At 43.4% G+C, this 19,629-nt stretch overlaps 1 protein-coding gene across 5 annotated transcripts; it reads right to left on the bottom strand.

Moving 5' to 3' along the window:
* Window positions 1–2,154: 2,154 nt before the first annotated feature.
* qki2 (QKI, KH domain containing, RNA binding 2) lies at window positions 2,155–19,629 on the bottom strand. 5 transcript variants are annotated; one of them, XM_037081608.1, is made up of 9 exons: window positions 19,488–19,629; window positions 16,461–16,609; window positions 15,248–15,364; window positions 11,089–11,232; window positions 9,854–9,941; window positions 9,343–9,627; window positions 7,858–7,881; window positions 7,102–7,179; window positions 2,155–5,115 (listed from the first exon to the last, which is right to left on the bottom strand). In XM_037081608.1, the coding sequence occupies exons 1-9, from the start codon at window positions 19,627–19,629 to the stop codon at window positions 5,093–5,095; spliced, it is 1,050 nt and encodes a 349-aa protein (XP_036937503.1). In that variant the 3' UTR covers window positions 2,155–5,092. The 5 variants fall into 5 exon arrangements, with proteins under 5 accessions (XP_036937503.1, XP_036937504.1, XP_036937505.1 ...); XM_037081609.1 differs by having other exon boundaries at window positions 7,102–7,176; XM_037081610.1 differs by lacking the exon at window positions 7,858–7,881.

Here is a 19,629-nt window from a genome sequence, read left to right as displayed (position 1 = left end):
TTTTTTTTTTTTTTTAAAAAGCTGCTGGATGCTTACCCATGATGCAACAGGAGAGACAGAGAGAGAGACCACACACACATGCACACGTACACGCACGTCGTTGCAGCGCAGGCCCCGGCCATCTGCTGCCGGTCAAAGGGACAGAGGCACTGAAGGAATTTAGTGTGTTGAATTTCCCGAATAACAGAGCATCTTATTTGGATTCTGCCATTGTATGTGTGTATTCAGAAGGGGCCAAGTGGAGCGATGAAGTTTGCCATTGTCGCCCAGTGTGGGTGTTTTCAGACTCTCTGGCATGATCTGTGAGTTAGTGTTCTCTGTGTTGCTGCCCAGTGTGCCCACTGTCTTTCCCACAATGCCCCATTCAGCCCTGGGCCTCTCTCTCTCTCTCTCTCTCTCTCTCTCTCTCTCTCTCTCTCTCTCTCTCAGACTGAGCTGCGACCCATTTTGTGCCTCTGGCTAATCATCATCATCCTCATCATCATCCTCATCATCATCATGGTCGGGCTACGAACCAAATTTTTAGTTTTGGGGACAAAGTAGTCGTGATGTCATCCTCGCTATCCCCCTTTTTTTTTCAGCCACTCTTGTTTTCATCTTCTCCCTTCATTTCCTCTCTCTCTCTCTCTCTCTCTCTCTCTCTCTCTCTCTCCCTCTCTCTTTCTTTCTGTCTCTCTGAGCTCCCAAACACAAAAGACAGAGAGGCCACGACAGGACCCCAGTGTATGCTGGTTGTCAAGGAGACAAGGAGACAGTGTTGGGTCTTTAAACTCGCCTCAGAGGGGTGTGTGGAGTTAGGGGGAGTTGGCCTTATTTACATGGGAAGAGGACAAGGGGAATGAGAGAGAGAGAGAGAGAGAGAGAGAGAGAGAGAGAGAGAGAGAGAGGGGTTTGAAATACAACTTTCTGAGCAGCTTATAGGTTCTCGCTTAAAATCATTCCCGCCGCTCGGTCATCAAATATTTACCAAGCAAGAGGAAATCTGGAGCTGTTCATTATGTGGAGAATGCCCGTGCATACATAGTAATGTAAATCAACCTGTCGTCTCCTCTCACACTCACACACACTCACACTCACACTCACACACACAGCCATGCTTTTGATTGTTGGGAGCTCTGGGCCCCAGTGTTGGCAATGGTGGGAGAGCTGACTGCAGAATACATTACCAGATGCTCGAGGTAGTGTTTCTCAGCAGGCTGAGAATGAAACACACGAAAGCACTACAAAAAAAAAAAAAAAAACTTGACTGAAAACAGGAAAAACAGACTGAGAAGTGCTACACCCATGAACCTCCACCCATCCACGTCCACACGGGCGTCTTGTCTTCCTGATCCCGTCCAGAGGATTGTCAGCGAGGAGTCACATTATGTCCTCTCTCTCTCTCCTCTCAGTGATCGTGAGGGGGCTGAGGTTGCGGGCTCGACTCCAAAGCCTGAAGTTCAATATCAGCCCCCCAAAAAACTCCACAATGAAGGCAGGAAGGGCAGGGAGAGGACGAATGAGCCACCCACTGCTGCATTCACGGCAGAAAAAAAAAAAAAACCCATGTGACTCTCTTCTTTTTCTCTTTTTGTGTGTGTGGTTTTTTTTTTTTAGAGGGAAACTTTTAACTTCACTGATATTTTGTGCGTGTGTGAAAAAGCAGGAATAACAAAAACAAACATGGGTCACGAGAGGTGTGACTTCAGGGACACACTGTGTAATATTTACTCTGCAGATGTTTGAGGGCGAGCTTGCACAATCAATTTCCCTTTAATTCCCCAGACATCTCCAAAACCTGAACCCTCCTCCCCCCTCCTCCTCATCCTCCTCCTCCTCCTCCCTCTCCTCCTTTTTTCTTTCTGTTCTACATGTGCATGCCTCGTAGAAACCATGGAGAGCTGGGTGTGTTTTCTCCTCTCTTATTACACACATGGACGTGCGTGATGTCCACTTAGACAGCCGAGAAAGAACACAGGAAAAGGAGAAGTGGGAAAAACGCCATGTTGTGGCCTTTTCCCTTCATTTTGTCTCAAGTATCCGCTGTTTTTATTCTCCCCCTTCTTTCCTCCCCTCTCTCTCTCTCAGTATCTGAGGCGTGTTTGGTGATTAGTATGCAGAAAGGAAGCTGATTTGCATAATTAAGAGCTACAGAGAAAAAGCGACAAAGTTTTGTTAGTTTTATAGCTACGAGTTTAATAGTGTACAAAGAGTTATTTCCTGCTCCAAAAAAGTTAAAAGTTCATCGTTCAACACATATTTTTTCACTGTTTTTTTTTTTAGACACACATGTAATTCTTTTTAAAAAGGAATTCAGACACAGTGGTTAATAATCACAGAAGTGGTAACAAAGTTAGTAACCTACACTTGAAGAGTAGATTAATGTTTGTACTACACTGTTAATTGTCACACTCATAGTTTACAAAAAGGCACAGAAGGCAAGCGATGCTGATCTCAAAGGCTCCAGTTAATACAGAGAAACATCAGAGAGACTCCAGTCAATCAGGACAGTGATTACTAATAAATGACACGTGAAGGATGTTATGTTCACCAAATTACTCTCCGTAGTAAGGCATAAATGTTTCTTATCTGAAAAGGTCATTTAATGTTATTTTTCACGTACAAAATAGAATATAAAAATACATTATAAACGTGTTACAGATGTTACGACTCCATGATTTTCTTTTTGTTCTTTCTTTCATATGTCAAGGCATCAGTGTGTGTCTGTAAAACTTCTGAAAACAGCGGATACACATGCAAAAATATATTTATATATGGATGACTTCATCTCCAACAAAACAAAACAAACAAAGAAAATTCAAATATAACACTGTTCTCTGGAGGTATCCCAAACCTCACATCAACATCTCACACACTATAGCTGCTGCTTTAATACTGCGTCGCACCTCCAATTCAAAGGAAACACTTTTTTTTGTTCAGTTTTTTTGGCACTGAGATCTGAACAGAGAAGAGTTCTGGATGTAAAAGCCATAGAAATGTGTACGACGAGACATCTGATCAATCTGCATAAACCCAAATGACGTGATCGCAGTAGATTTAGGTGAAACATTGTTCCATCGCTCTCAATAAATAAAGGCACTGCCGTTCAAGCTCATACAATACTGTAGTGTGAAGAAGGCAAAGGCATCGTTGTGTAAGTCCTCCAGATTTAGACAAAGGAAGTGCACGCTTCCCTCTCTGTACTTGGTATTTATACTGTATATGTTGATTCAGTGGGATGCAAGACGCAACAGTTCGCCTCAGAAATTAAAGATTCAGTCACTATCTCCTCATCGACATGCAGACGGAGGGTCAGGAGAAGTTTTGCAGTCAAACAAAACATTTCTGAAGCTTCACAGTAAAGAAGTGTTGCAACACTCTGCTAAACAACAGAAGTAGCTGGAGACTTTAAAAGAGGAAACAAATACAAAAAAATGCTGCTTGTACAGAGCAATCCACGTCTACGGAAGCCCAGAGACGACACATGGATTTGAAAAGACGTTATACACACCCTTTACTCGCGGCTGAGCTCGTGAGACTTTGAGCAGACTCTGGGTGTAACCTTGTGTTTTTCCAGCTCGCCTTGAGACATCCGATCACCAGCACGACTAGATGTCGGCGCTCAAGAAGGTTGTTTTGAAGCTTATTGGCTGACTGATGCTGATGAGATTAGAAGGTATTAAATTTGGTATCAGATGTCAGGATGTGTTTTGATGCTTGGTAAGTATTGAAGTTCGATACTTGGCCTGAAAAGCACTGAAGATTTTTCTCTTAAACTGGCAATAGAAAAGTTTTTGCTCCAACATGTCATTATAATAATGACACCATCAGCGTTTAGATTATTTCCCCATGAACTTCGCTTTTGTTATGTCTTTCTGTCGCCACCAGCCACGAAATCATCTGTGGAAAATGAAGCCTGACTGGTGATCCAAGCAGATAGAAATGTTGCCGCCTGGCATCGTTTCGATTTGCTTTCCTGTCTCCATTTTGGACTAAATGAATGAATAAACGCAGGTTTTGTCCTGTTGGCTCTGAGAAAAACAGCAACAACAATAACACCACTTGGAATCGCCAGTAAAGGTCAATCAATTTAAGATCTCAGGACTCGTGGACACGAGGAGACGTGGATTAGGTCAGCCGAGCTGTTTGGAGACATTTTACATTTGTTGCCAGCTGTTTTGTAACATTTTAAATCAAGTCTCCATCTACTTCAGTTGTTTAGGAGAATGCTACAACGCTGTTTTGCTGTGAAGCTCCAGAAATGTTCTGTGGGCTACAAAGCTTCACCTGACTTTCCATCTGTATGAGTGCGAGTTGATAAAGACTGTAGTTTAATTTCTCACTGTTCCTGTAAGAAAAACTTTAGAGACACTCTGAATTTGAATTTTGGATTCCAGTTTGTTATTTTTCCTCACTGAGCACCTTTACTGGATTCACATGTTACATTTCAAGTGAGAGAGTGTGTTAATATACGAATACATCAACACTGATTATGATTTGTTATAATGAGTTATGTTAAAGTACGTTGGCCCAAAAAAAGAAGCTATAAACTTTTCCAGGTTAATCAGAAGGTGCCAGATGAGGAAAAACGTAACAAAATATCAGCGTCTCTTTTAGTTTAGTGTTCACGGAGCGTTCCTGTGCTGGATGAGTACCATCGTTATCAGTATAGTTACCATGTTATTAATGAGTCATTAATATTATTGCATCACATGGACTGAGGGCAGGGCAGCTCAGGGACACAGTTTGGCACAGCCGGGCTTCAGAGCCCTTCACCAGTTCAGGGGCCCGTCCCCAGTAAAGTCTACTGGTGTGACAGATTGGGATTTCAACCGTCGAATGATTCTGTACCATTCTGGCTTTGGACTTTGGGGAAGGAAGGCACGTTCGGTAAAGTTTAGGTTAGGACGTGGTGATGGGCGGGGTCCTGAGGTTTATTCCCATGATCGCCGTCATCTGGTTGGCTGGTTAGACAGAAGCAGCCGGGTTGTTCCCAATGTGCTGGTCTGGTTGGCTGAGCTGAGGGAGTGGCGGGGCCGTGGGCCAATGAGCACGCCAGCGGGGCAGAGATGGGCGGGTCATCAGTGGGCGGAAAGGTCAGAAGGTCAAGGGGTCATGGGTTAGTTGCCGTGGCAGCTAGAGTTAGACAGACAGAGACGGACAGACGTGGAAAGGAAACAAAAAGGGCACATAAAAGGGGACATAAAAAGAAAAAAAGATAGAAGAGAGATTAGTGTCAGCTAGTGGCGTCAGGATGACAACAAGGCAGATCTACTGCAGTCACACAGCATGAGGGGCGCTACAGAAGAGCCGCGCAACACCTTCACGAGCCCGGCATAACCATTCAGAAAGACTTACATCAACCACCGGGTGGTGACATAAGGAATGGCTGGTTAGCAATGCTGATGTGGACTCGTGAAGGTGTTTGCAGGGTTAGGTTAAGGAGAAGATGCCCCTCCTGTCGTGTGACTGCTGCTATAGTGATACTACTCATGCTAGCTGGGCTACGTCTAGCACAGACAGACAGTGAAACCATGAGACAGAGAGGGAGACAGCATGGTTTCATGTGGGTGAGAGAGTGACCTTTATGTCCAAAGAAAAAGTGCCTGGGCCTCAGAAATACTTTCACTCACTGACAAGAAGAGCTGTTGTTTAGCAGCAGGCGTAGGATCTTGATGATTAACAGTTGTGATTAACTGATTATTGATTATCTTTGTGCTATGGAGTATTAGAAGAGCACCTAGTGACTACAGTAAGCGAAGAGGCACCATAGGAGACAGTGATGAGAGGTTAAGAGATGGTGATTTTAGAGGAAACAATTTAACAATAGACAGACTAACTACAAGAATTTAGAGGCTTTGGTTTTCTTTAGAGATTTTTTTCAATAGTCATCTTTATTGCCTTTTAGTGTTTTTTTGTCCATCGTGTACAACAAGAGCGCCACCGCTCACATACACACATATATTGTAGCTAGCTAGTCCATTTTTCTATTGCATAAAACAGTCACGAGGCCTGTGAATTGAGAAGGTCACCTCATCTTAAATAGACAGAGCAAAACACTGCCTTCATTGCCACCTTTTTTTTTTTCGCAGGTGACTAAAACAGTAGTAGCTACACACCTTGAATAAAGTTTGAAGTTTACATGGAGACACTTCATCTATAAAAAGCATGTCGTAAAAACAAAAATAAAAATTTACAAACTAAAAAAAAACTAAAAAAAAAAAAAAAAAAGGAAAAATACTACAAGTATTTCCAAGCGATCTTGTTCCATAAGCTTCATATAAGCACTTAAATCCTTAAAATCCCTATATACAAATTTATTTTGCAGCTAAATACATGGTAACAGCACCACTCTGGCTAGGAAATATATGAAAGATGTAAACAGCCCCAATGATAAAGTCCAGTGGGCGACTGATAAGACCACAAACAACAGTATTTCATACAAAAGAGCTTGTAACACAGACCTCAGTAGTCATCACACGCTGTGTTTTAGTAGTAAAGACCAAAGATCATATTGAATTGAATGACCTTCAGGAAAAGAGACAATCACTGTTACTTTAAATGTCATATAGTCATTGGGCACAACACAGGATTTAATTAATCATAAAAAAAAACATTTGTGGAAATCTACTGGAATGAAGTTGGGTATAAATAAAAATTCCCACAGTTTAGGGTCAAGAGTAGTAGTGAAGAGATAAACGACGACAACAAAAAAAAAAAGGAAAAAGTTTCTGAGAAGGACTCCAAATCCAGAGTCACAAGGACCGAGTCACATGAACGGAGCGATCCATTCTAATTGAGAGGGTCCCGGCACCGCGAGCCGTCCAGTTTATCTAACAGGCGAGCAAAGATAACCGCTGCAGCTGTCACCCCTCACATGGTTCCTCCCAATCTGCTCACTTATTTCACTTTCACTGCAACGAACACTGTTTCACATTTTACACTGCTTCAGCGTGTGACCTTTTCGCCTGATACAGTAATTTCTCTTTTTTAGGCATGCCGTTTTACAGACACATGTAAACTGAAATTGGTCCATTGGTCTGCATGCACGCACACACACACACACACACACACACACACACATATACATGTACACATAAAGTGGCTGGTGAGCTAACTAACCTCTGTCTGGGGTCACTACCCTTTGGTAAGGATGGATTCTCTTGTCGTGGCGTCGTACCTTAGCGGTCATGGCACCTGCTAACAGCCATTGACATCGCCAAAACAGAACACAGAAGGTTACTCATCAGAAAGACATCAAACAGTCCACCCATGGCACCAACATCAGTGAAACCAGGAATTTTTTTTTTTTTTACAAAAAAATAAAAATAAAAAGTGTTCAAGGCTGAGGGTGAAAATCAGTCAAAACGCTTCTAAGAGACAGAATATCTTGTTGTCTTGTGGTCTTCTGCTCTCTAAAGAAAATATTAATCCAAACCACTAATTTCTCACTAAGCTTCACTAGTAGATTCAACATCAGCTGTAAGCAAAGTCACTCTAGAGCTCTGTGATTAAAATAAGCTTTAACATATATTAAATCACAAACAGCGGCGCTAAAATATCTATGGGTTCACTAAAACGTGTTAAAAATTACAAGCGGAAGCTGAACTATTAAAAAATGTTAAATAGCTGTCACACCACAACACTAGTCTGCTAATACAAGGAGGAAATTAACAGGAATGGACACTTGACTACAGAATGACTGTCGAGGAATCTGTCATCCTAAAGTATGAGCAAACTTTGAGTGTTTGCTCTGCGGGACAAGTATGTAGGGGAGGAGGGGGAGAAAGGGGGAGGAGGGGGGAGTCTCTGCAAGCCAGTCCATGTGTGTGCTAGGAAGGGTTGCTATTGCTTAGCCTTTGGTTGGGAAAGCCATACCTGCAAAAACACAGGGAGAAGGGACTGTTAGCCCAGCAATGAGCTTCAGAATTCATGTGTATGTGCCGCAGATGTATTACAAGAGCTGGATACTGCTGCCAATTGTTCCAGTGTCAAACCGCAGTACTTCTACCTGCTGCCTATCGCGACATGAACACATCAAGTGTTTCGTTACGTTTGGGGGAACAGGCCGTGCCCAGACCACTTAGATCCTCCCTCTGTTTTGCGCGTTCACACCTGGAGGTACGACGTCATGACTCGTCAGGTGATCAGGTGAAGTGTTGGGTCTAGAGGCACATTACAAACCGAGGTGTTCCGAGAACTTTGTTGTTTCAACATATTTTGGTCCTTTTCTGTCTAACAACCACAGAATTGCTTTTTGTTTGCTGATTTCTCGCGGCTAACTAGCTTGCAAGCTAGTGTCAAATTTTGACATATTTCAGTGTTACATTAATTTCCTCTGATGGCTTATGACGCCTGAAATTTAACTAAACTCCAGCAACAAAGTTGCTTCACTTTGTAACGCTCCTCTAATATCAGTTTGGACTAAAATGGTCGAAGCACAGTTGGACAAACGCCACCGCCGTCAACTGGAGACTTGGTCTTGTCCCAATTCTAACGAACAGTAATGTACAGTGGCTGAGAAGTGCTGAACGACCAGCATATCCAAACGCCTTCAAATCTTTACATCCAAAATGTAGAGACGTGAAGGTGTGAAGAGCTTTATGAATCGAGAGGGAAACGAGTTCTGAGTTCAGTCAGGGCTGAGCTGGACACAAACTATTTGTGTTAGAGGTGCCTTAACAAATATCCACCAAAAGTGTAACTGTATATCTAATTTGTGTGTAGACTTCTTGATTGGTGCTGGCTGAGGATGCAAAATGAATTTCATTGTAAACAGACAGTAAAGTTGTATCGTATCATACAAACGGTCTGTATGGTCGTGCTATCATCTGTCCAGCTGGTACAGAACTGTCGCGGGTGAATGAAGAGAGACGGCACAAGCAGACGAGCGGTAAAAAGACGCAGGACAAGAATTTCATTTGATTTCTAACTGACCACATCTTTATAGTTGTAGCTACAAGACAGGTTGAAGTCTCGACTAGTGCCGGAGCAGAGAAACTCAAATTATAAAACATGTCTAAAGAACTGATTCAAACCAAGGAGGTTAAACGTTTGTAAATCTTCCTTACACACTGTTTTGATCCAGTACAATCAACACTGGGTCAAAGCAACCCATCGCTCCTGGGTCAACATAACCCGGTACTGCATCAGTGCTATATCGACCTCACACTGGGTGAATTTTTTAAGTGGTTTTTAACGTGCGAAGACCAGAAATGCGGTCATCTCCAGTGGGCGGGGCCAGTGACGGAGACACTAATCGACTGAAAGGGTTATTTACGCGTGTGATTGGAGTCCAGTATCCAGTTCTCATAATACATCCATTGACCATGTATGAAAGTGATGAACTTTTGATTATAATACCTAATACTCCAGTTGAGTCAATCGGGTATTCCAATATGGAGGGCGTGAGTGTGTAGGGATACTCGTACGGCGTGTAGATGATTCCAGATTCGGGCCCTTGCTGCACCAGCGCCGGGTGTGGATTCCCTCCCGGTACGAGGGCCGAGCTCTGGATCTGACGAATCAGAGGCATGATGGTCGGCGTGGTGACGGGGGCAGGGTTGCGCAGGTTCGGAGGCAGGACGGGCGTCGGGCCTGTGATGATCCGAGGCGCCTGAGGGGTCCCTAGAGGGAAGGCGGCGGTGGCTGCGCAGCACACAAATATACATAATGCGAGTATGCGCACACCCACACGCAAGCACACAAAGTGCACACACATACAATAGACAGGGAAGAAGAGGAGAAGACAAACAGACTATTTAACAGGAGAAACAGAGGCTTTGTTCAAATATACAGTGGACTCCTGTACCGAGACCCCTCCTTTGTCTCCCACCAGCCCTCCTCCACATGTTAATTATGATGTCATCCTTACGCGTCTTGACATTGGCGTCTCTGTAGGTCCCGTTGAGAATGGCCAGCTCCATCAACTGCATTTTCTTCAGGTTGTCTTCCCCCTCAGCCTGCACCAGCACACACACCAGCAGAGCAGCACAATCAGCGCACATAGAGAGGAGGATTGTCATTCAGCCGTTCGACAAGTGAATGAATTCACTTCTGTGAGAGTCGGGTCAACAAGTCAGCAAACATTTCAGCGCGCTGAAAAAGTAATTATGATTCAGTTTGAGTGTTTTTCTGAAGAGAAAAACTTCAAAGTCTCAAACGCAGCTGACCGGACCTTGAACGCAGCCACTGCATCCCCCCGAATATATTCAGTGTCAGACGTCAGACCTTCTTAGCTCCAGTTACAGCTCGGTGAAAAGCTCGGCTGATTTACAGTCAGATGGCAAGGTTGGCTGGGTTAAACTAACATATCATTAACTTCACCCACTGCACTCACACAGCCACAAGCGGAGATTAACAGGTGTTCGGCTTCTGATTGCCTATAGAGACTTCTTACTTTTATCACCGACCGATGCTCTGCTGTGATTGGAGCGGAAGTGACGGCTGATTGCCACAATAGAAATCCTCCCTGCTGGTCTTTTCAGTCTGTTTCTATTGTTGCAAGTAATACAGAGGGGGAAAAGGAAGGAGCCTTGCTATTTCAAAATATGTGCCTTTGTCATGTTTGCACACATCTATGCACGTATGTATGTATGTATGTATGTATGTATGTATGTAAGCGAGTGGGGGTGGAGGGGCAGATAGGTGGGCTGGAGAATGTGAGAAATGTTGAGGAGTGCAATCAAAATGTCCTCTTGTGTGGACAACAACAAAAAAAGGGGGGGGGGAGAAAAGAGGAATACTGTAGCCAGTAGTTTGGGAATGAAGTGAGTTGTGAACGAGTGAAAGGAGTGATGGAGTGGGGAGAACAAGTGAACAGACTCTCCATTCATTCCCTCAGCCTTTCAAACAACCCGGGGTTACCATGGAAACCCCTTTATGCGTGTTCCCTAATTACCCTAACCCCTTACACATACTCTCTCATACACACAGAGACGCACACACGAAAACACAAAAAAGACACAAACACACACACTTTTTGGACTGACAATCCCCTTCCCCCTTCCATGCATACCAACACAGTGAACCCTCATCCAGTCACACACAGCTTTTCCATCAGTCCAGTCCCGTAATATTTGACGCTGAGGGGTTCGGACTTATACTCACAGCGGGCACCAGAAGTTTCTTGACCTCGTTGATGGCCCGCTGGAGTTTGATCTTGGCCCGGTTGTGTGTGTCCTCCACTGTGATCAGGACGTGGAGGTCCTCGCTGAGGTGCTCCCAGTTGGGCTTCCCTCGGTTCATCTCCTCCTGAAACACACAAAAAAAAAGGTTTTAAAGAGCCCCGTTTGAATGCACAGCACAGGCTCGGTCCGTTGCTGCAGAGAGGGAACAGGATTTCACTCTTCTTCTTGTTTGTCTCGGTTCTGTAGCTTGGCCTCAAACTACACACAAATGCACACAAGGCTCAAGGTCCCTGTGATGCAGCTTTGGAAACGTTATCAAACTCCTGTTGCACTTTGGTCGCTACAGAAGTTTGGTGCTACAGTTTATTGACTCTTTCTGGAACATTTCCCCAAATCACACCACGTTTTTTTTGTCACAGTTTTATCTCTTTGCTAAAATGACTCATTAATTGGTACAACATGTAAGAAGTGGCCTCCTGTCCAAGGTCACTCCAAACAAATTGGGGGCATCATATCAGCAAAGTAACCACTGACTGCTGCTAACTGTCAGTGGCTCAGTTAGCCATGCAGCTAGCGATCCAAACTGGCAGTGGTATTGAAGGTTGGACTGGACTGACGTCTTCGCAGCACAGCACAATGACTTTGTAAGACGATATAACGTCAAATCTGTTGTTGTTCTTCACACTTTTTGGTTAATTTTTTAACAAATTTAAACTTTCATTGATATCTAGATGTTGATTCAGTGACAAAAACAACTCACTTAATGAGTCACACTGTTGCTGGTTGTATTTGTTAGTGTTACTGATAAACAAAAAATATGTCTTTTTTGAATTACCTTATGTGCCAAACACAAGTTCGATTCGCTGCGTTTCTCTGTTTCAGATCATTTTAATATTTGCATTTTTTTCTCAGGTTCATCAGACAAATTAAGCAACTTGAAGAAAAGTCTAATTGGAAACGTGTGACAGACATTAGGTTTTATTTTTAGCGACACCAAACTCTTGGGACGCTCATCAGTTGGTGGTGGTTCAATCTTTAATTCCATCCAGACTGAAATATCTCAATAAATTTGGAATGGACTGTCATGAAATTGCGTGTAACCTCAACATTCATGGATGGTGGTTGGATGAGAAGACTGATTTAACGTTTCATTTGAAGCTGCAGGCAAGTAGTTAGCTTAGCTTTGCATAACGACTGTAGCAGCTAGCCAAGCTCTGTCCAGTGGACAAAGCTGGACTGATAAATACTAAAAATGGTCACAGAAACCACAAACAAGCATCTGTAAAACTCACTAAAATCCAAAATTAAGACTAAAAATGAGAAGTTGTGGTTTTAAGAGGGGCTCAGCTGACGGTATGCCTCTTTGTAAAAGTTGGCCGGATATTCAAATAACAGTTTTGGACTCTATAGCTAATTAACTCACTTGTTCAAAATCATATTAAGGCTTTGCGCTTCTTTCAACCCGAGCTCCTATTTTTGTCACGATGGCGAAGGCAGGAGCCGCCACACTGAGCTTCACAATGGCTCCTCAAAAACATTGATGGAGACTCTGTCCATGTTTTATACAGTATATGATTTACACCTGCCCACCAGCTGCTGGGGAGGTAATAACATAAGCCCTGTTTGAACTCTCCTGCTGTCTTCTGTTATTCTTGATGCTTCACTTTTCATGTGAAAAACTGAGAGAAAAACTACCAACTTCCTCCAGGAGAGATTGTCCGAATATGTGCAGCGTTAATCCCGGCATGTAAAGGCTATTGGCTTCTCTCTCCTCTCTATGACGGCCAAATTTGATTTTCAGTCAGGCTTCATTTTCGTGGCCGGAGGCAGACAAATTATAGCAAAAGTACGGTTAATAGAGAGCCAATCCAAATGCAGATGGTTACATTATTTTATAGCCTCTACATTGCACAATCAACATTTACTTTAAGTGCTTTTAATTTGTGCCGTGGTTTGACAAGAAGTCGTACGAAGTAGATCTTCTCGATCCCAACCTGACCTTTACAGAGACTTTACTCTCCAGGCCGCCTGTTTTCCCCCCTGTAACTGGTATTAAACGGACAGATCCAAGAGTGGTATTGATCTTCTTATCTAAACTCGTAATTCCGAACCATTCAAAGCTTTTGACAGCCTGAACTATCAGTTAATCACAAAGAAAAACCCCTCTGATTAATCTACAATGAAAATAAGTGTAAGTTGCAGCATCGTTTGAAACTGAAATCATGAAGTCTTCTCTCTCAGTATTGTGTGCTCGGACACTCTATCCTCTGTGGATGTTTTGTCAAGTGAGATGTATCACTCTGAAAAACACCAAAAGTCAACATCTTTCTCTCGTCTCCCCCTGTTGCCTCCCACTGTGTCTCTGTTTTCCTTCCTCTCTGTCTCTCTGTGTGTGTCTGTGTGTTTGTGTGTGTCTCTCTCTCTTTCTCTCGGAGGGGCGTGCGGGGTAGGGAATGTTCTGGAGAGAGAGGGTGGGTTGGAATGCTGGACTTGCTCCACCTGCCGTTTGGAAAGCTTGAGCCGACTCCGTCCAACAGCACACACCAGGGGAGAGGAAGGGAGAACAGATGGACCGAACACCAGGACAGGAGAGGGAAACTGAGCTCCGAAAAGTCATTGTGAGAGAAGGATAGATAGATAGATAGATAGATAGATAGATAGATAGATAGATAGATAGATAGATAGATAGATAGATAGATAGATAGATAGATAGATAGATAGATGAGTGCTGTGGGAGTGTTTGCCCCCAGCTCTAAAGTTAAACTCTCCCTCAGTGGGGAAATACTTGGATCAAAATCCACAACTATCTTTGTGTTACATGTTGGTATTTTGGTCTGTTCAAACGTATTCTTACATCGGAGCAGAGCTCTACTTTCACCCATTTGGATTCCGTTCACGTTAAAGCTGCTCGGGCGCATTTGTACATAGCGTTCTTGTTTGTTTTTGTCCGTTTTGTTATTGCCGAGTGGCCATCCACCCCCCAGATGAAATCAATTTGAAGCACAGCATGTAACCTTCAAAATAATTGAAGTACAAATAATGATCGGTATGACAGGATACTTGTCTCAACCATAATCAACTTTAACACCAGATCTTGAAAAAAAAGGAAAGTATTGATTTAGATGAGATGTTTGTGTCTTTACTGTAAATGTAAGTATAAAGCAGTCAGTTAGCTAAGCTTAGCATAAGACTAAAAATAGGGGAAAACAGCCAGTTTGGCTCCATTTGAATATAACAAAATCTGCCTAGCAGCACCTCCAAAACTCACTCATTGTTCACTAATTACAAGTTATGTCTCCTCTGTTTAATCTTTACAAATACTGCTCTGTAGAAATGATAAGTTGGGTGTAAACAAATTGTGACTACCTGGAGTTTGGCACTATAACCATATCTGGACGAGACGGGAGGATATTCTGATTGGATCTGACTTAGAACCGGCGCACAAGCCGGGGTAGTGACTGAAATCACAAGACAGCTCAGCAATAAAGAGCATCCACTTTATCGTCTATTTTAATCTTAATGGGACGATTATTTACTAAATGAAGATCACGCTCTGTTGAAAAAGACTTCAGCTTAGCGACTGAGATCATAAACTCATGAGGAAACTGTTCAGTGTGGTGAGAAGTAGGGTCGTTTTCTCATACGCGTACATACAATGAAACTTCCTTTCTGAAACCAGGGTAGTCACCCCCTGCTGGCCATTGGTAGGAGTTGAGGTTTTTAAAGGTGCAATATGTATAAACTGTCCAAATGTGAAATGAGTAGTAAGCAAATAGGGGGCAGCAAACCATCAGAGTAACTGCTGGGAGCTCCAGGACAGGGTTAGCTGGTTAGCATGCTAACTTCAGTTGGTATCTCTGCAACACAATGCACTGATAATAAAACTGTCATTTCTTTCTTTCTTTCTTGTTATTTTGTTTTCAACTAAAACCCAACATCTTGCATCTTAAAGGCAGTAGAATAGACGAGAGGAATTTTGTTACCTTTGGACTGAGTCAGGCTAGCAGTTTCCCCCTGTCTCCATGTCTTTATGCTAAGCTAAAGCTCCTGGCACTAGCTTCTCATTTAACACCCGGACAGAAGAGAGGTATCAGTCCTCTAAAGAGTTTCAAAGAAAGCACTCATCAGAGTGTGTGTACCTTCTTCTTGTCCCTCATGGAGCCCTTTCCTCGCACCATAATCTTGCAGCCGGTCTCTGCCTCCAGTTGTTTGGCTGTCAGTCCACGCGGGCCGAGGATCCTCCCTACGAAGTTGAACTACACAAAAAAAAGAGCAAAAACAACAATGTGATAATGAAACGAGGCCCGACACATTTTACTTCACACACTCAAACTGCCCCTTTACAACGTGTGTGCATTTGCAAACATGTGTGTCACCCTAACACCACAGTGTGTCTTTGAAGTTTGTGCATCTGTGATGTGTTTGTGTTACTAAGACGGACAAAAATAGCTCATTATATGGGAGCTGGCCGGTGCTGGTGGCATGACAGGACAGCGGCGTTCTCTTAACCTTATCTGTCACTAGGACTGAGTGATTAACTAGACAGCTGCTCCTGTGTGTGTGTGTGTGTGTGTGTGTGTGTGTGTGTGTTTCTTTGCCACTGTCTATACTTTGCTCATGACATTTGTGCAGCCTCTTCCTATTCTTTCAGCTTAGTATAACCTAACGTTCACTTTGGTTGCAACACAATTGCTCTAGGATGACCCTCGACTCGCTCTCTCTCTCACACACACACACACAGATTCAGATAGAGGAACTGCAGCTCTCTAAATTTAACCTTGACTTCAACCGTTTTCCAGTGCCCTCCTGTCTGTGTGTGTGTGTGTGTGTGTGTCCTGTTAGTCTTCTGTCATGTGAGTGAGGACAGCCTGTCATTGTATTCGGTGATTGGCGAGCTGATGCACGGAGAAAGTCATGTGAGCCATTCAATCTGGATCAACGCAACTCATATTGAAGTGCTTAACTGTACTTGGCGAGAGCGGGTATGTACTGGATGGTAAAGTGTTCTTCACTGCACCGCACTTGTCTTTATATTTGGGGGGAAAGACTTAATCCGGCCTTCTAAGCTCTTGTAAATATTTATAGTGTAAACTTATGGTGAAAAACTGTGTCGCAGAGAAGGAATGTGCATCAGTATGTCGCTTTCTTTGAGTCTTTCACACCTCGTTATTCTGAAATATTCATTTAAGTTTGTCAGAAAAGACTTTTCTGGGTCATTATTGATCGAGCCTTGATTAAAAGCCTTGCTGACTTTCTGGCAGCAGCTCTGTAACTGAGAGGAGATAAAGTGACAACAGCAAAAAGTAAACAAACTCCTCTGAAAGGTCAAAGGTCGTGTGTTTGTCCACTCACGTCGGGGTACTCTTTGACAGGAACGTAGAGCTTCTCCTGCAGCTGAGCCACGGGGCCGATAGCTTCAGGAAGCTCCTCCATGTCCCGTCCGTTGAACATGCCGCCGTTCACTGTGTCGTTGTACATGTCCTTGCGTACCCTGCCGATTTCTGCGAGACAGAGGAAGAAAGACACGGGAGTAAAGTTGAGTAAAATTATCTGTGGACATGCGGGAAGGTGTCAATGAGGGGCGACGAGTGTCACGTTTCTTCACACGTCCGTTTCTTAGGACGATGACTCACTGTCACCAGAATTACAGCATGCTCTGAGTGCGTCAGGCAGACAGACAGACAGGCAGCGAGACAGTCACAAGTATTCTGCACCACAATGTAGAATCTAACCACTGACTGCTTTGCAATTATTACAGGCAATTTCTCTCTTTCAGTTTCTCCCTCCAAAACACACACACACACACACACACACACACACTGTTTCCCCGTTCACTGTGTAAATAATGAAAAAAACATGCATGTTAGTGGGGTCACAGTGACCTACTCTACCCACCTGTGTTCATGTCACTAGTTATTCAACAACCACACGGACAAGGCAATTATTATAAGGTAACACGGCTGCAATTAGTGATATTTTTTTCATTTTGATGAATCTGCAGGCCATTTTCCTTATCATCTGATAAATCTTCCGGTCTATAAAACGCCCAAAATTGTGATAAATGCCTATTTGACGTTCTCCATTTTTTTTGGTTTTGGTCAGAGCAGCAGTCCTGGTCACTAATCACATCTGACATTCAGCATTTTCTCATTATGATGTTGTTGGTTCTTCCATCAAATTGCCGATCAAATAGATTTATTTAAAAATGGCCTCCTTTGGCTCGGATGTAACCACCTTCCTGTCTGCAGTTGAGTCTGTGGTTTCACTCAATGTCCCGCCCACAAAACCATCTGATTGGTTACACGTCAAGAGTAATATCACTGAATAATCTGAATTGGCAGAGTAACTCCTAGCTAAAGTTATCAAATAACTAAAGTGGAGTAAAAAGTACAATATCTGAGTGTTAGGGAGTGGAAAATGTAAATACTCAAGTAAAGTACAAGTGTGTCAAATTGTACCAAAGTCGAGGACTTGAGTAAACTGAACTTAGTTACTTTCTATTTACTGTTTTTTTTCAGATTTTCATTTGAACTGCAAATCTATATCAGTTCCAAATATTGCTTATAAGTCTCCGTGATTATCAATAATCAATAACAGTAAATCCATACCAAATAAATGTAGTTCACAAAGCACAGAAACATGGCAAAATTGTCATTATATCTGAGAGTTTTCATTATTTCTGCTTTAAAAACCGACGGTTAAACGGTCGTTTTCTTGCCTTGGGTTTGGTGCCGAGACACCATCATGAATGAGACTGTGTTTGTCTGCCTGTCTGCTTGTTTAGTGTCGTCTCAATGACCGATGCTAACCTCTGATGCCTTTGTAATGACACGCTAGCACAATAATAACCGACTACTGCATCACACAAACACATACGCAGCAGATACACACAGACCCCAGGCTTGAACTCACACTCACACACACACACACACACACACACACACACACACACACAGAATAACCGCCTTGAGTCACAAATATCATCTGACCTAAGCAGCCTGACAGGCATGTCTGCCTGCTCTCAGAGTGATAAGTCTGACCGTAATAACTACAGTAGGATGCCATAATTACAGCCACAGCTACAGTGACAATGATGATCCTCTAATAACCAATCCTGACCTGTTTGAGACCAAAAGTGACTATTACAACACACACGCATACACAAACAAATCTGCACAGACAAGCCGCTCTTGTGTCACACTTTTGTTCAGTTGCAACTTGCTGAAAGAAAACGAGAAGTGAGAGAAGACAACAGAGTTAAAAGAGTGCAAGATAAAGGGGGGGAGCTGTAGCAGGCCTTATCTGAACACTTCAACCTGTCACTGGTTTATATATAGGCCGGACGCCACCGCAGTGTTTCCAAATACGCAACAAACACGCACCCTGACAATATGTGTGACTGGCAGGCTTTCATGTTACCCCCGCTCAAACTTTTTGGTGCTGTGTCCTTGTCCACATTACTCAGGCAGAAGACACAGCCAGGCTTGGAAATGAGCACGGTACAATGCCTTTCATTCTGACCATGGGTGTCACATTATCATGTGCGAGGGATGAATGTCCTCGACTGTCAGTCTTCTCCGTGAACGCACACAACTAGACATGTTAAGATGCCCTATTTGTCAGGCTCTGGAGGTCGTCTGGTTTGAGTGCAACCTTGCTGCGTCATGAGACTTGTCACAGAGCAGCGAGTCAGGACCTCGCTGATCCTGATGTGCAACAACAGTAGCGAGAATCACACTGAAAACAAGTGACACGTATTAAAGATTGGGGACTTTTGTCGCAAATGTGAGATGGCAACAAGTTTAAGTGCAGGCGGTCAGCTGTGCAGACGGCGTGTAAGTGGCCTCAAATCACACATTTTGCACAGTGACATGCTCTCCTGCTCAGGGATGGGCTGCAGCATTCACATAAGCCTGCGCATTAGGTCACTGGGAAAGACTAACAACTGTCTGTTTGTTCCCATCACCAACTGCCCAGTGTGTGTGTGTGTGTGTGTGTGTGTGTGACAGAGACAGAGAGAGCTCATCTGCTGCTCTCAACAAATTAAAAAATGTGATTTAACAGCCAATCAACAGAAACATTTGATTCATGTTATTGTGAATTTAAACACCGCAGCTGTGTGAATGAATTCAGTGTTTGGTAATGAACCATTAGCATCTCTCGGGGTCGGATGGATGACACGACTTGTCACGTTTCCAAGGAGCCAGAGAGGAATTCCTGCAGTTAATGACTTACTCCATAAAGCGAGTCAGTAACGTTGCTTTTATTAACACTCGCCATTTGAAAAAAAAAACAAACAAAAAACAGAAACTCAACGCTGAATTAGCCATGGAGGATTGTCCCTCTGTAATGTTAATGTGCTTAAAAGTGCCGACTTACCTTCATCCAGCAGCCGCTCCAGATGCGTGAAGATGCCGCTGAAGTTGGGCAGCGAGCTCATCACCTTCCTGTCGTTCATCAGCTGCATTAGGTAGTCCGGGTTGGACTTGGGTCTCTCCTTCACCTCTGTCTCCCCGACCAT

This window comes from Acanthopagrus latus, chromosome 20, assembly GCF_904848185.1.
Source record: "Acanthopagrus latus isolate v.2019 chromosome 20, fAcaLat1.1, whole genome shotgun sequence".
Lineage (NCBI taxonomy): Eukaryota > Metazoa > Chordata > Actinopteri > Spariformes > Sparidae > Acanthopagrus > Acanthopagrus latus.
This window is presented reverse-complemented; position numbering and strand designations above follow the sequence as displayed.